Raw genomic sequence first — 15760 nt, 5'->3', positions numbered from 1 at the left:
CATTCCAGCACGACAAGCAAGCACCCACGACCGGCCTCGTACGTACGAACCTGCCGTACGTCTCACCCGCATCAATTCTAGTTTCACAAGATTTTCGCATGTTCAAGTCAAATACCATGGCGAAGACAATGTTTACCTCACCAGTTCAGAAACGCTTTACGTAGTGAGTTTGCGTACAGTGAATGTAACCTTAAAATTCTCCTGTTTATCCGCTTCAGACGCTATTTTCTCACCTCCTTAGGTATTTTCTCACCTAAAAATTTAAAACCATCCTGGTGGATATATCTGCACGATCCCTGAGATCTATATCACCTTCAAGGGATAGTGTTAGCTCTCGCCTATTCAGGATATATTCTCTACAAATGTGTGACTTTGTACCGAGACTTATGTACTGCATAAGGGATTGATTAATTCGGATCACTAGTGGGTGCACGGACTCACAGGACACTGAAGAGGGAAAGCACAATTTCACATCAAAAAGAGCTGTTTTAATAATTCAATTAAAATTCAAAATTTCGATAAATTTATTTGAAAATCAGAGATATAAATCTAAAGCATACATATTTTATATAGTTTCAAAATTGTATTGAAAAGCTCAACAATGATATTTTTATAAAAGAATATATAATCCCCCACCAAAAATTTTGGTGAGAAAACGCACTATTCGCTTTTTGGGCTCAAATCTCAATTTATTTGGATCACTTTGGAGTCGATCATTTTTTCATACTTGAAAAACTATATATTTCAATTTCAAGAGAATTTGATAATAAAATGAACTTTAATCAAATTATTATAATCGCTTATTTTGGTATGAAATTGTGCTTTCCTGTCACGTTGTCCCGTGAGTCCGTGCACCCACTGGTGGATGTAAGAGTTTAGGCCCCGGCTTATCGCACACTAGCCGAAAACACACCAAAAACCTTCATTTCTTCAACTTTTGAATTATATATTATTTTAATAAATATAAAAGTTAAATTATTGAAATTGATATATATGATAATTGATTATTGAAATTATTCAAAAAAATGAATGGATTATTTTTAATATCTTTTGATATAGTTGCAGGTTTTCAAAGTTAGGATTTCCAAAAAATTCAAAAAAATCGATTTTTTTTGTATAGGAAAAGTGTTATATGTGATAAATTTTGAAAATCTATAACTATATGAAAAAAAATATTAAAAATAATCCATTCATTTTTTAAGATTTCAAATATAGTAATTTCTTATATAAGAGATTTTTAAATCGATTTTTGAATTATTAAATAAATTATAAAAGAAATAAGTTTATATGGGAAACGACTTTTTTGCAGGGATTTTGTCACGAAAAAGGGTAGTGTGCGATAAGCCGGGGCCTCAACTCTTACTAATGTATATACCTAGTAATAAATTCGAGTCTCGAGCCGTTCCAAGTAGTCGGGTCGGAGTCTCGGTCGTGATCTAGATGTCTGGACAGAGGTGCAGAATACATATTTACACATGTATCATTTGAGATGTTATCCGATGCAATGCGGATTATGTTATGTTGGAATTGATGGTGAAGCCAGAATGAGATAGATATAGGAGGTCAGTGCGTCTGTCATATCTCATTTTGAATCCTGATACAATGACAGCATAAACCTTTAGCGGTCATTCAACTGGTTGGTTTGTAATATGGAGTGAGGTATCATAGGGAATTTGAGCCTAAGCGTTGTTACAGTTAGTCTTCAAATCCGTAGGGCTTAGCTGTTACAACGGTTGTGTGATAATGTTCAAAATAACATTGCTTCTAGAAGTTAGAGATTGTAGATACTCCGTAGACGAGGAACTGGTTCGTGAACTTTCAGTAAGGTTACTAGCGAGAGATTCTCATCTAGCGGAAAGATGAAGCAAGATCAGTTTGAAATACTTGATGATTCTGAAATAGTAATGAAGAGTAACTATGGAGTTATATTGAAGATACAGAGGAAGGCTGAGGGGGCACAGTCTAGATAGGCGAGGATGAAATTGCCGCGCGAACGTTGTAGGTAAAGAAATCAAGTATCTGTGAAATTAGCAACGTAAATATTACCAAATACTGTGGTATTCGTCACAGTGCTCGGCGGGTCTTATGAAGGTTCTGTAGCGTGAGTGCCGATGTGATATGTCTGAAACTACCTATTGATACAAGCCCGGCGAGGATTTGATCCGCGAGAAAACCTTTATGAACTTCTATTGCATGAACAATGTCCACGTTTCCAAGTGAACGAGGATGACGATATTCACACATGAACGATAGATCAACGCGTGAGACAAAGAGGGTCAAAACGAAGGGAGTCTCCACTACCACGTGCTCGTGACGAGCGTGTACATTTCCTATTCATCCTACCAGCTTTGATGGGATTTTTATAAACAGATAAGAATGAGTCGTGTGGCAATCAGGGGGGTTTGTACCCAATAAGTTCATTTCTAATGCAAGAAAGTACGGAATGTTGCAGGAAACCAGGTACCTACTCGTAGCACAGATATTATTTTTGTAATTGCAATTGTTTTTGCACTGGGATTAAACGAGCTGGTTTTGGGGGCCGTCTGGGCGGCGATGTACGCAGTGACCACACCTGTTTTTTGTACGCGAAATGAGCATTTGTAAATACATGGAGCCGATATGCGGAGTAGAGATTCAGAACTCAGCCAGATAGAAATTCAATCTGCCTTGCATCAAATACCTTCCTCAAATATAAAACATTTTTTGGCAAATGACTTTCCATTCGAGTCAAGATTGATGAACATAATCGACGGCCGGCCCCGCAGCATAGATTCCCAAAGTGGATGACGATATAAAAAGGAGGGACCTTTTCGGAGATGTTAGACGATCATTGCCACTTAAAACAGATCCTTCTGCGGGTGCTTGATAAGTTAGTTGAGACTACGGATCCAGAATTCAAGAGTAATCCCTTCGCGGCAGCAATATCATTCATGCTATTACGCCTGTGCGATGGCTAACAGACGTCAGCTTCGGCGTCAAAGTTACAACCAACAGTACATCGAACACGAGATGTCGTTGTGATATCAACTTTGGCGGATAATGGCGTGAGGATTGTCGTAAAGAGTCAACCTCTCAGCATGCTGAACGGCATTTTTTCAAAGCAGCGGGGCTCTCCGGTACCTGGAATGATGGACTAGACTATTTCATCTACATTAGCTTCAAACCAATCATTAGCTTCAGGGCACTGTGGGACCGTAAACAACAGTTTGCTTGCCTCCACTACTCTTTCAGACCCGATCCTGCCGACATGCAGATGATTATGTAAATGTAAACATGAACGAGAGCACTTCCTTTTTCGACTTTGTCTATCCTTTGGATGAGACTTGACGTTGATGTGTTTGCAGTTGTCCATGGTGGATGGCTGGCTGATAATTATGATTCCATTATGACTGACTTTGCCTCTCCGTCTTTCTGCATGATATTTAAGCCACTCTGCCCAGCCTCATTGCGTGGACAAAAGTTGGAAGTTGTGGCAAGATCGCGGGTCGATTCCAGCAAAGTGCACACGAATTCCAGGAGGACTAAAAAAAATACGGTACAGTACCTAGTTAAGAATGTCCTTTCGTATGGTGTGTTTGAGTGAGACGGCACGATATTGTGCGAAATATCAAATGTACCTAGCCCATTTAGTACATTACGTTCTAGTACGCACTACACGGTGGCTTCTTTGCTTCTTTGCTTCCATGCGTATTAAATTCCCCGGCAGAAGGACTCTACTCTGTATGGAAAGGCGTGACTTTGACAATACAATGAACTCTTGCCATTTATATCGCCTGGCTTGACCTTTCCGTTCTCGTTGGCGTTGTGTTCAATTGGGAAGTCCAATCGTATGATTTCAGGCCCACCTGTCCAAAATTAAGTCAACAGCTTTCGAATCGACATTGCCTTCAGGTATCTAGGTTACCCAAGTCTTCTCGTGTTTATTAGATACTTTACGGTCTTAGTACAAAGTATGATATACTCGAGTGTTAAGTTTTGAAATCATTGGATCCTCAATTCCAAATTAAAAATCCGAGGTCGCGACTCGCTTCTTCTTTCCGAACCATGATCACATCTATTAGAATTCTACCACAGTAGATCATCGATCGGATAAACTCCAATAAAGCTTTTGTGATATTGATTAGGGGTTGTAACATAAACGATGATGAAATACGACCTTACGCGCGACTCTTTGGATCTGCATATATATTTACACATCAGCTTGTGCCTGTAAGCGAAAAGGGTTGTATTTACCTCCTAATTGCGGAGTTCTAATTGAGGGGGAAGAGGGGGCCACGGCTCGGTATAGGAAAACGAAAAAATAAATGAAATCAGTTGTTGATGATGACTACCTGTAAACAGAGCAATTTGGAATACACAGTCAAGTAAGCAACGCCTCCCCCTTGTAAATTATTGTGGTAGCTTTCTTTATCAACGCTCTTCTGGTACGGTTGGGTTGGGTTGGATTGAACTGAATTGAATTCATTTTCTTTCTTGGGTATTTCTTCCTCGCCCGTGCCAATTATAACTTATATCTGAGAGCAGTCAACAATAAACCAATAACCCGATCATCCAATGGTATCAATTAGCCATGGAGAAAAGACCTAATGTGGAAAAGTCAGGAGTGGATCCCCCGGAGACGCAAAGTACAAGGTGACCTGGTCATCGTATCCATGCAAAGGCAATCAACTTACCATACTCTCACACCCAATGATTCAGCTCGTTGGCCGAGATTTTCTTAGACACGGGGAAAAAATACCCATCACCAGTATTTCTCCAAAACTTTCTCAACCACTCTTCAGCTTGCCAATTGGCAACCTCCTCCCAAATGTATCCTCTCTCTCCGATAACCCAGGAATGCTATATTCCTTGTTCAAATGTGTAATATTGTGCCTCTACACGCAAATCTTTTCTTCCAATTAAATCTGCAAGGTGGATTTATATCCTAATCCGGTCAACCACTAGTTGATACTCAAGACTTCATCCGCGTCTTTTGCTGGCCGGAAACACCATCTTCTCACAGGGATTCGTCCTACCGTCCCTTCAAGGAAGGCATAAGGAAAGACCAATCCTAGCTCATCATGGAGCCAGAGCACCATCATGGGCAAAGACCTCGCGTGCGTCCCAAGCTACGAGACTCCACCTATGGTACTCAGACTGCACTTATGTCGCCTTATACATATGCAGGCTTGTAATCCCCATTCTATCCATTTGGATCGGTTTCTATTTTTCTCATCTCTGTATCATACACAAACGTTCCAGTTCCATTTTTTGAAGTCTCTCTGCTTTCTTGATATCAGCTGAAGTATTGTCAAAACACCTGGCGATGGCCTCATGAAACTCTTCCAGTACTATATCCCACGGGCCTACGCACCACCGAGCGTTCAAACATACTAGAATTTCCCATCACTGGTTTCGTAATATACCACATGACGATTACAAACGTTTAACTTCCAAAAGTATATGACAGCTGAAGAAGAACGCCACAGCATATAGTGTTCTTACACTTCCTTCCGTCCATTGATATACGGCCAGTCCGGGGTGAGAATCAGGAAAGTTCACACACCTGGCTGCCGTCATTTTCAATCGATTTGGTGTTCCTCTATCACGATTGTTGATTCTCATCTCCACAATGAGTGGTTCTAATTCGACAGTTTTTGGCCAGGGCAGGTGTCCAGCGCCGTTCCTTGAGGCAGATCTCTTCCCATCGACAGGTGGTTGTATGTCTTGCATACTCTCCGGTCCGTTTTCACCATGCTGACAACATATAGTTACCGATGGAGATTTTGCTCTACCACCTTGGGGGTCATTTGCTGTTTGCCATGTCCACAGACTGAATGGCTTTACGGTGAAAGCATCAACACCCTTACCGAATCCGCAAATTGGGTCAGTGTAGCGGCGATGATATGTTCTATATACTTGTTGATATGCTTCGCATTTCTGCCAGTCGAGAAGACCCATAGGCACTACCTCAGTATCTGCTTGGTTATTGCTACAGTTTTGATGCAGGTGAGTCACTAGTCCCCGTGCCTTCTACCAACCATTTCCTAACATATGTCGCCAAAAGTTGGGTTTCATTATACCATTAAGCGCAAACCCCGATCAATGCTATAACGCAATCACTCCGAACGATATGAGCACTAACTTTACTTGTGCGATCTCCGGCGCATTCATAATGGCTGGAGGCTGGTGCGGTGTGATGTGGGTCTTCTTAAGGTCCCTCGCCTTACATCTACAGATCTGTTGGCAGGTGATTATTGGGAAGTCATTCATGTGGGGAGCTCTTGCTACTGGATGGGGAATACCGGCCATTGCATTATGTTTTGGAATGATCTTTAGTGGTGTTTCCTTCCGATTTGGAGATACTTGCCACATCAATCACGAGAACAGTTTAGCGGACTTCTGGATTCCTCTTCTAATATTTTCTGGCGCCACCGTTATCATCCAGTTCGTTACTTTCGGTTACTGCATCAAAGTATATCTTTCATCCCTCGCAGACGATTCCAACACCACGGAAACTTCAGGAGTTCTCCCTTCGTACACTAACAGTGTACGCACTGTCTCACCACGACAAGCATATCGTAGAGTTCGCCGAGTGATTGAGTTACAATGGAGAGGTATAGCTATTGTACTAGTGATTATCGCTGATGTCACATTCTTTGCGATTGTCTTTGTCTTCATGGATGATTTAGAAACAAATATCCTCAAGGATCCTACCAAGGCCGAGCAATGGTTAACATGTTTGGTCCGGACTGCTGGAGGTAAAGAAGAGTGTTTACCTTTAGCAAAATCTCTAGTTGTGAACGAGGCTACCGTTGGTGCGGTCCTTGTCATGCTGTCCGTAAGTTCTCCCCATTGCCATCCTTATTTAATCAATTGCTAATGTGATTTAGTTCAATGGCTTTTGGGCAGCAATATTCTTGGGAAGAAAGGCAATGATTACAGGCTGGTATGAAATGTACCGTGGAAAAATAAAGCCCAACAATGAATTCATCAGTGCCGATGTTCACGCCTTCAAAGATCCCAGGTCATACGAAATGCTTAGCAAGGATCGAGATCAACGCGACAGCAAGAACATAGAGGCATACGGAACTCCAGATGCCGTCACTCCAATTTCACCCGTTCGAAAAAGTGGTCGAGAAACACCAGACTACTTTGGCAGGGAAGCAAGATATAAATCACCGTCACGTTCATTTTCCAAACCCCATCCACCACAATCATGGGATTCTACCACAACATATGCTCCACCCATGAATTCAAACACCAACAAATTCTAATATGGGTTCTACATGTTTATTTTATTTATTTTCGAGCATTTTTTTAGCGATGTTTCATGCTGTCCCTCACAAAGGGTCAAACAGGAGTTTGGTGGCTTGGCGACTCGGCGGCTTGGCTAGGCGATAGAGCGAGAAGAAATAGAGAGCTCGGCTCGTCACCCCACGCGGGATGAAAAGACTTTGGATAGTCACCTACATGAATCAAGTCAGGATACAAAAAGTACGAAACCTGGAACAAACCATTTTTTCTTTGTCCAAGAAAAGGCCGGTCAGGTACGAAAGGGCTCCGAGCGGATGGATAGAATTATGGAGGGGGATGGGGTACAATGTGTTTGCAATACCTAGATACCCATCATAGACCAAAATTATCATCGAACTTACTGGTTCGAGGGTACTAATACTGCTACAGTTGTAGTAGGTATACATAGAGATCTCGAGTCCCGAGATCTCGGATTAGGTATGGGATATATCCCGCCTATGTAATGACGATCTGTACTTTATTAGTAGTGTTTGTATGTATTATGATGACATCAAATAGAAAATATCTAAACCAGTTATCTGATGATTTCACTCCTGTTTGTACTGTGCTGGATTATATATTCTTCTGACGGCGTTGGGTATCCATCATGGAGATGTTATGAAGTCAAGTCCACAACATCCAATAGAAGCTAAATATTTTCACGCTCGTACTCTGCTTAAGTTGCTAGATATTGTTGAACTACAGTCTCATCAGTATTCGCACGATCTCCCTGATTCTTAAATCCAACAAGACCCTGGGCCTTCGCACACACAGAGGCATTCACTCTCATTAGCATGACATTGCGGTACTAGAGGGGAGCTAGTCCAAGCCCGATATTACCAGAAATCCGATGATGGATATCGTCTGCATCTCATAACGAAGGTTCAGTACTGGTCAATCACGAGAGACAATGAGCAACGCAAACGAAAGGAAAATCTTGATCATATACTTGAGTATAACCCATGGATACCCATCTCTTCGTGGCTTTCTAGCGAAACCCATGCTTGTTCATCACGATTCATAGCATCACGTCTACGATCCCTTTGAATGTCTTAGAGTGGGTTTAGACTCTTTGAAATTGTATATATATTTAGTAAGGATTTCCCCTCAAGACTCAGAAGTTGAAGTTTGATTCCTCATTTCTTATAGTATACGCCGTACACACGTGCCTGATCAGGAGAGTCCAAGAGCCTTAAATCGAGTTTGAGATCGTAATGGCCGGTGCCTTGGAATGGATACTGTATCTATCTATTTAGAATCTTCCCCTCCGTCTCCGCTCTACACTCAATAGATAATAATTTCAATGTTTTGATTGGACGCTAAACCAATGGCCTCTTACAACCAGAAAATACATAATCACGAGATCCCCATTCTCACCAGTCAGATACTCCTTCCATTCCTCTCCCCTCTTCTTCTAAATTACCCACTCTAACCCTCCTCCCAAAGCCCGTCAACTCATTCACTTATTCAAAACGCGACCTGAGTCCAAAAGAACCTACTCCGCATCCAAACTCGAGCTACTTTAATCTGTATCTATAAGCTTCTTTCTTTATGGGTACAGATAGTGATAAAGAGAGCATTATTCAGAAAAAATTATCTGATGTTGCTGTGGATACGTAGATGGAGAGATTTGCGCTAAGTGAGCAATCTTGAAGTGAAGAATGGCCAAATTATTTGGTGATGGTGTGGAAGAGATAGAAATGTGTTGAAATATCATGATGTGTCGAAAATTTACTGTGGAGGAATGTCTCAAAGAGTTCGATCGAGGTGAAAAGGTATGGATTAACCTCTTCCTCCATTTACTCATCCATTCTCACACCCACTGGATCCTCAAATTCACCTTCTTGAAATCCGGCCTTATGCTGGATTATTTCTCACCCGCATCCAATACTCCATTAGAATAGAGCAGAAAGGTTTCAAAAATGCTCTTGACGGAAGCGCTCCATGCAGATCTTCACAATTCGCGGGGGGGGGGGGGGGGAGCTGACGAATCGAATTCGTTGGTAAAAGATTACAAGATTATGAATGTTGAGAAGTAGCACCAGGAGAATTAGAAGGGAATTAAGTAAGGGTGTCATGGAAGATAGCGTGGAGGAAGGTTAGGAGAAAGGAGGTCGCCATTTAGCTATGAAGTGTGTGTCCGTGTTAGATTGGGAAGGTAACCTGCGAAAAGAGTTATTGCCAGAACGAACACTTGACGTATTAGGGAGCAAGCTTGTTGGCCGAACGTGATGATTTTAAAGTAATCACTCGTGAAATTGATTTGAACTGATGAAAAGGTCCAACAAGCTTATAGAAGTGCTCACGTAGATATCTATTAAAACCCTTGATGGAAACGTATGAAGGTTGAACGCAGACGATCTGGTAGGATACAACACTATAACTATTATATGAAATTGGTTGGCTGATGGCGAGAGAATTCCACACCGATTAAATTGATTCCATAAACTCCAATGGAGTCATGCGGGATGAAGTGAAGCAAATCACTGAATCGAGAAAGATCACACATGACGATCAAATAGATAGACAGCGTTACAAGACATTAAAAAATATTATTGTATTCTATATAAAAGAGCATAGAAGATTTCCCTCCGGCCCAATAAGCACCACATCACTTGAAGAAGTACACGATTCTCATTATCCAAATCCATTTCGTGAACCTACCTATATCCTGAAAGAGCATTACTGGCAATATCATATGTAAAATGTCACCAATCTAGGCTGACCGTGGTCGTGAAATATAAACTGGCACATTTATGTTGGATAGACATAAAATCCTCCATAGGCATCTCTGATAGGTACCAGACCTTACATGCTTTCCAAGAATGTTGACCTTTGCGACGCGAGAAATTGGTTTATGTGAAAGTGTTCTATTTTAAGGTTAGTTACGGATCATGTGTAGATATACAATAGCATAAAAAAGTAACAACCGAGAAGATTAATCAGATGTTCAGTTAGTTCATTGTTCCCTCCGCAGAGAGTCCTAAAACAAGAGGTACCAGAAAAATAGTAAAAAGAAATATCATCATTGTATCTTCTCGGTCGATTGTGAATGGAAAGGGGAATCTCTTACATTTAAATGATAGCGCGACGCAATGGAAAGTTCTGAATAGTCAGTACAGACGATGAGGCTGATCCTCAATCAGTTATGATGAATTGATCATTACTTCTGTTGGTGAATCAAAGTTGTTGTCGGGAAAAATTAAAAGCTCTGGACTTGAGAAATTTCTTATGATGTTCGGATTGCGCTAGTCAAAATTCAGTCTAGTAGAGAAAATACCAGCTCTTAGCGTAAGCTAAGCGACGAACAATCCACACACATAATTTTGCGACGACGAACATTTTCAAATCTTTAACACCTCTCGACAATCTCAATCTAACGACCAGTTTAATCACCGTCGACAAATACCGCAAAAATGGGTCGTCTTCACTCCAACGGAAAGGGAATATCTTCCTCTGCTCTCCCATACTCCCGCGCTCCTCCTTCGTGGCTCAAGACCACCCCAGAGCAAGTTGTTGACCAAATCTGCAAGCTTGCCAAGAAGGGTGCTGCTCCTTCCCAAATCGGTGTTGTCTTGAGAGATTCTCACGGTATTGCTCAAGTCAAGGTTGTTACTGGTATGTTCATTTTCTCGTTATGCAATTGATGTGGTTGGATTTTATTTTGAGAGAAACACGAATACTAATATTTTTATTTCTGCAGGTAACAAGATTCTTAGAATCCTCAAGTCCAACGGTACGATATCCAACATTACCTGAACAGTTCCATATATGCCATCATTGGATTATAGTACATCCTTGATGTGTCAATTTGTATCTTTACAATCGCCTCTGCTTGGTCATAGACTGACAGAGTGACAAAATAGGCCTTGCCCCAGAGATCCCAGAAGACCTTTACATGTTGATCAAGAAGGTACGTTCAATACTATTCTCATAACTAACGTTGAATTATACTAATCCAATAAATTTAGGCCGTCGCTGTCCGCAAGCATCTCGAGCGTAACCGCAAGGACAAGGACTCCAAGTTCCGTTTGATTCTCATTGAATCCCGTATCCACCGTCTCTCCCGTTACTACAAGACCGTCGGTGTTCTCCCACCAACATGGAGATACGAGAGTGCCACTGCCAGCACCATGGTCGCATAAAAAGTTTCACCATGACAAAATGGATATGGAGTTGGGGTGTGGACATAATTGCATCACGAACTATACTACTTTCTTGAGAAGGAGTACTGCTATATTGGCATAAAAACTAAATAGCAAATTAAATATTAAGAAATACTTCCAGCGCCAGCCTTGTTCTCAATTATTGTCCAATTCTTTTAACGTGATATCTCACTCCTTGAACGCCCATCTTGAAACGATTTTGATGTGCCTAGGGGTATTGTAACTAAACCCCATCTGTTTTTAATTTCCCCCTTCCAACTCCTTGGATTTTGATAATAAGAATTCTCCCAATACTCGTAAAGGATCTTTTGGTCTATTAAGAAATGATTGTTAGTTTATACGCACCGTGAGAGATTCTTGTCGGGCAGTAGATCCAAGGTACATACTGGTCCTTGGCTAATAGTTTCATGCCCTCTAATAAACTTCCCGTAACAGTCTGATTCAAATAAACCCGTGCCGGCGCTCCATGCATACTTGCTTCAGTTGGCAACGATGGCCCCGTATCAGGATGTTGGCTAGTAGCTCTCGAAGAATTTTCCCTCTCTGCATTTCCATTTACCTTCGGTACTGGCGTACTTGTGCGCGCAGGGACGGGCGCTGGAGAAGCTGTTTCGCGATTTATGTTCGCAGACGAAGTGGAAGCTTGATGCGAGGGGGGTAAAATGGGTGAATGAGAATGTGTTTGCGATTGAGTTTGAGCAGTGGGTGGGAGAATTGCAGCGGCTGGAGACTGTGAAAGAGTTGTATGAGTAAGTATAGAGAATTCTAGTGCAGAAGACAGTCGCGAGAGGAAACGTCCAATTGAATTTGAAGGATGGGAGGAAGGAGAAGGTGGAGGGATGGGTGGAGGATCAGGGTCTGGGGGAAGTATAAGGCATACTGCAGGTCTATGAAGAGGCGCATCTTCCATAACCACATCGCGTGTTGCGCCCGGCATTTGGAGGACGCCGGAGGGTGTGGATGAGGGGGGTGTGGAGGACGATTGTGTTTGCATCGCGAGTTGATAGGTATGCGCGGCTGAACTGATGCTGGGTGTGCTGTTAGGGTTGATTTCGGGTGATGGGGTCTCGGGTTGCGACATGCTGGTAGTGGAGTTAGGTGTGGATTTATGAAGGTATATGTTTATGTCGCTATGATTGGATTGTGTAATTGGGTGGAGGAGAATTGCTTTCTGCCAAAGCGGTGAACTAAGTATGGCAGCTGGTAACGTGCTCAGGCGTATATTGGAATGGTTGACGCGCTTGAAGACGCGGATGTAAGATACGCTCTTGCCATAAAATTTAATGCGATGGATGAAGTACTTCTGTATACATAACATTCGGTATAATGGTACTCGAAGAAATTAAGAACGCTAATCACAACGTTATGCTACATCGAAGAACTCAACGTAAGATACCGCAAGACTTTAAAGATAAATTATTGCCACCTTCAAAGCGTTTGAAAACTGCAGAGAGTATAGATGGTGATGATCTTAGTTCTCGGTGTCCTTCCGATGAAGATGAATCATTACCTTTATCCCCACGGATCCGAAGTCCAATTCAATTCAGAAGTACGGAAATTCCCGATTCGGATGATGAAGGGGAAGATGAAGCGGATCAGATTGTGGCTCCCAGATTGACGGAGTTGGAGAGTGCATTGCCACCAGTTGTTATCAATAAGAATGCAATTGCTGAATACGAAGCAATGCGTGCCGAAAACGAAAACCTTCCAGGTGATCTCAAAGCGAGGTTGACTGGGAGGACTTGGGAGAGAGGTAAAAGTAGTATTTATAGTGATGCTTTCAATCTTGCATTGGAAACTGTGTTAGAGGATGAAGGGCATCTGTTCGATGAGAAGGAAATGGAAGTTTTCAAGCAATGGAGAGAATTGGATTATGAAGCTCAATATCTGTAAGGCTCGATTATTATCTCTGAATTATAACTTTTGAGAGCTGACGAACATAGGTATGTACGTCTTTTCTTACGAAAAACTTCAGCATGGCATCGTATAAACCGTTTGGGTTATCATGGAGATTTGACGGATGTTTCTGCAGCTTCGAAAGTTCTGCAATCTACCCGAGCATTACCAGAATCAACCGCAACAGTTCAAGTCAATCCAGCAGAGTTGGGACCTCCCGAAGGAACAGTCCTTGGAGACTTGTTGACTTTTGCTGATTCGTCAGAAGATCAAATAAAAACCTTAGATGAGGCATTATCTCTATTGAACCTTGATGAACTAAAAGGCTTAGCAAAAGAACTCAAGGTTCAAGGAAAAAATAAAGCTGATATACTAAAAGCACTTCGTGAAACAAGTCAAAGACAGGCTGGACTCGGTTATGTTGGGTTGAAAAGAGCTGATAGTGCTTTGAAATCAAACCCTACAACTCCAGATGGATCGATTCTCGAAGATGAAGACGATAGTCTCGATCATGTGAACAGAGATGTTCATTTCCTCAGAAAGATCATGGCTATCACAGGACCGTGTATACGACTTTCACTGCCAGCTTTAAACTTATTCGAACGAGTCCATCTCGTCTTTTACAGATCAACCGAATGGACCGATAAGTCTCTAACCACAATCATTCTTGCCAGAATCTCCCGCCGTAACTTCCCCTCTTATATTGTCTCACGATCAACCAATATATTCCCCACCCGTTCCACCCTCCTCGAATTTGAAGCCTCAATTCGAACGCAATACCGCGTCGACAACATTCTCGACGGCCATCCAGGCAAATCCGACCTAGACCAAGTTCTTGAAACTTTCGAAGCCATATATCCCCGTTGGAAGATTCTCCTGGAAGAAGAACAACGCAAAGAAGACTCCATATATGAAAGTGGAGAGGGTGGCTACCTTCGTCGATTTTCTCCAGCATGGGTCTACACACGCATCGTGCATAAAGCCCTCTACGTACTCGGACGATTTAAGTTCTACGAAAAAGAATACGCTCTACTCATCGAACTCCTTTCTCAGAAGCTTTTTCATTCATCCCGAAGGGGTGCATGGTATCAACGTAAAGCTCTTCTAGAAGAACATTATATGTATAATCTCCTCCCAACCCCAGGAATTAAAGATCTAGAACAACAAAAACGTCATTGGAAACGTATTTCGCTAAAAACATGTGAGCAAGGTCTTCAAGATCGACATTGCCATACAATCTATCACTACGACTTACAGAAACGAATCCGTAAACTCGAGAAGACACTTAAGATTCCTAAGAGAGAAAAACACGATTTTGAGCATCTTCTTCTCTCTAAACCCATCGAAACAACTATTCAAGGAATTCAAATCAAAAAGTCGTATATCACCCCCACAACTCTCCGACGCAAGTCCAGCGCACCCAATGGATTTGAAGAGAGACAACGCAGTACCAAAACCATTTGGTTAGATGAATATGAATCTCCATCAAGCCCATCCGAATGTTCTGTTGAACAATTAACTCTAAGCTACTATCGCAGTCTCGGGTTCCGCGGCTACCACTCCGAAGGTGGCATTCTACGCACTCTATTCGCATACCTCTTTTTCGACATCCTATTTCTTTACATCCCCAATGTATTTCAGACAGAATACCAAACTTGCCCTCTAGACTTACATACCGAGTCATTCTATGAAGCTCGAGCGTCGGAAATCAATCATCGCATTGTAGAGATTGAGAATGGAATGGCGGCGGAGATTATAAGGGGAGTTTGGGAGAGAGAAGGAGAGAGAAAGACGTGTGTAGTGGGTTTGAGATGGGACTTTGAGAGGAAGGACTTGGAGGGGATTGTGAAGGCTTTTGGGAGTGGGCTGGGGAAGGTGATGAGGGTTATGGCGGAGGAGTATAGGGTGAGAGGGGGTGGAGTGCCTGATTTGTTTTTATGGGATGATGGAGTGGAGGAAGAAGCGGAGGATGAGCCAACGAAACAAGAGCCGGTGAAAAGGAAATTGAAGGAAGAGAAAGATATCAAGAACGAAACTCCCGAAAAGGTCGAGGAAGAAAAGAAAGGGCCGCAAGTGAAGAATGAGTACAAAAATGGGCCACAAGACACCATCAAAAGGAGAAGGAAAAAAGAAGTACTCTTCGTAGAAGTCAAAAGCGAGAATGATAGACTAAGCGACACGCAAAGATTGTGGATACATGTACTTCTAGGGGCGGGGCTCAGGGTTGAGCTTTGCAACGTGGTCGCGAGGGAGGTGAGGGTTGTTGATGCTGAATAGGGGGTCAAGAGGAGTAAGGAGTTGATTTGGTCTGATTCTGACGGAGTGGACTATATGGATTGGGTGGATAGAATGAACAGTATTGAGTGACAATTTATTATGTTCAGGTGGTATAATACCTAGGCGATACGATTTCGACTGAAGAT

At 42.1% G+C, this 15760-nt stretch overlaps 4 protein-coding genes across 4 annotated transcripts; 3 read left to right on the top strand and 1 right to left on the bottom strand.

The window, feature by feature from the left end:
- Positions 1-5611: 5611 nt before the first annotated feature.
- EAF02_009293 (uncharacterized protein) lies at positions 5612-7819 on the top strand (the record flags this gene model as incomplete). The annotated part of the gene is made up of 4 exons (XM_038905341.1): positions 5612-5724; positions 5751-5988; positions 6047-6820; positions 6873-7819. 4 exons carry the CDS (start codon positions 5612-5614, stop codon positions 7254-7256), a joined length of 1509 nt encoding a protein of 502 aa, XP_038754794.1. The 3' UTR covers positions 7257-7819.
- A 2872-nt stretch (positions 7820-10691) lies between these two features.
- EAF02_009292 (uncharacterized protein) lies at positions 10692-11420 on the top strand (the record flags this gene model as incomplete). Its single annotated transcript, XM_038905340.1, has 4 exons — positions 10692-10893; positions 10979-11011; positions 11142-11188; positions 11247-11420. The coding sequence occupies 4 exons, from the start codon at positions 10692-10694 to the stop codon at positions 11418-11420; spliced, it is 456 nt and encodes a 151-aa protein (XP_038754793.1).
- Positions 11421-11681: 261 nt separating this feature from the next.
- On the bottom strand, positions 11682-12522 carry EAF02_009291 (uncharacterized protein; the record flags this gene model as incomplete). Its single annotated transcript, XM_038905339.1, has 3 exons — positions 11682-11754; positions 11828-12171; positions 12322-12522. The coding sequence occupies 3 exons, from the start codon at positions 12520-12522 to the stop codon at positions 11682-11684; spliced, it is 618 nt and encodes a 205-aa protein (XP_038754792.1).
- Positions 12523-12767: 245 nt separating this feature from the next.
- Positions 12768-15614, top strand: EAF02_009290 (uncharacterized protein; the record flags this gene model as incomplete). The annotated part of the gene is made up of 2 exons (XM_038905338.1): positions 12768-13330; positions 13385-15614. 2 exons carry the CDS (start codon positions 12768-12770, stop codon positions 15612-15614), a joined length of 2793 nt encoding a protein of 930 aa, XP_038754791.1.
- Positions 15615-15760: the final 146 nt, after the last annotated feature.

The sequence above is a fragment of the Botrytis sinoallii genome (assembly GCF_014898435.1).
Source record: "Botrytis sinoallii strain Bc 23 chromosome Unknown BSIN_019, whole genome shotgun sequence".
Lineage (NCBI taxonomy): Eukaryota > Fungi > Ascomycota > Leotiomycetes > Helotiales > Sclerotiniaceae > Botrytis > Botrytis sinoallii.
The sequence above is the reverse complement of the archived record's forward strand: the minus strand, read 5'-3'. Positions and strand labels throughout refer to the sequence as shown.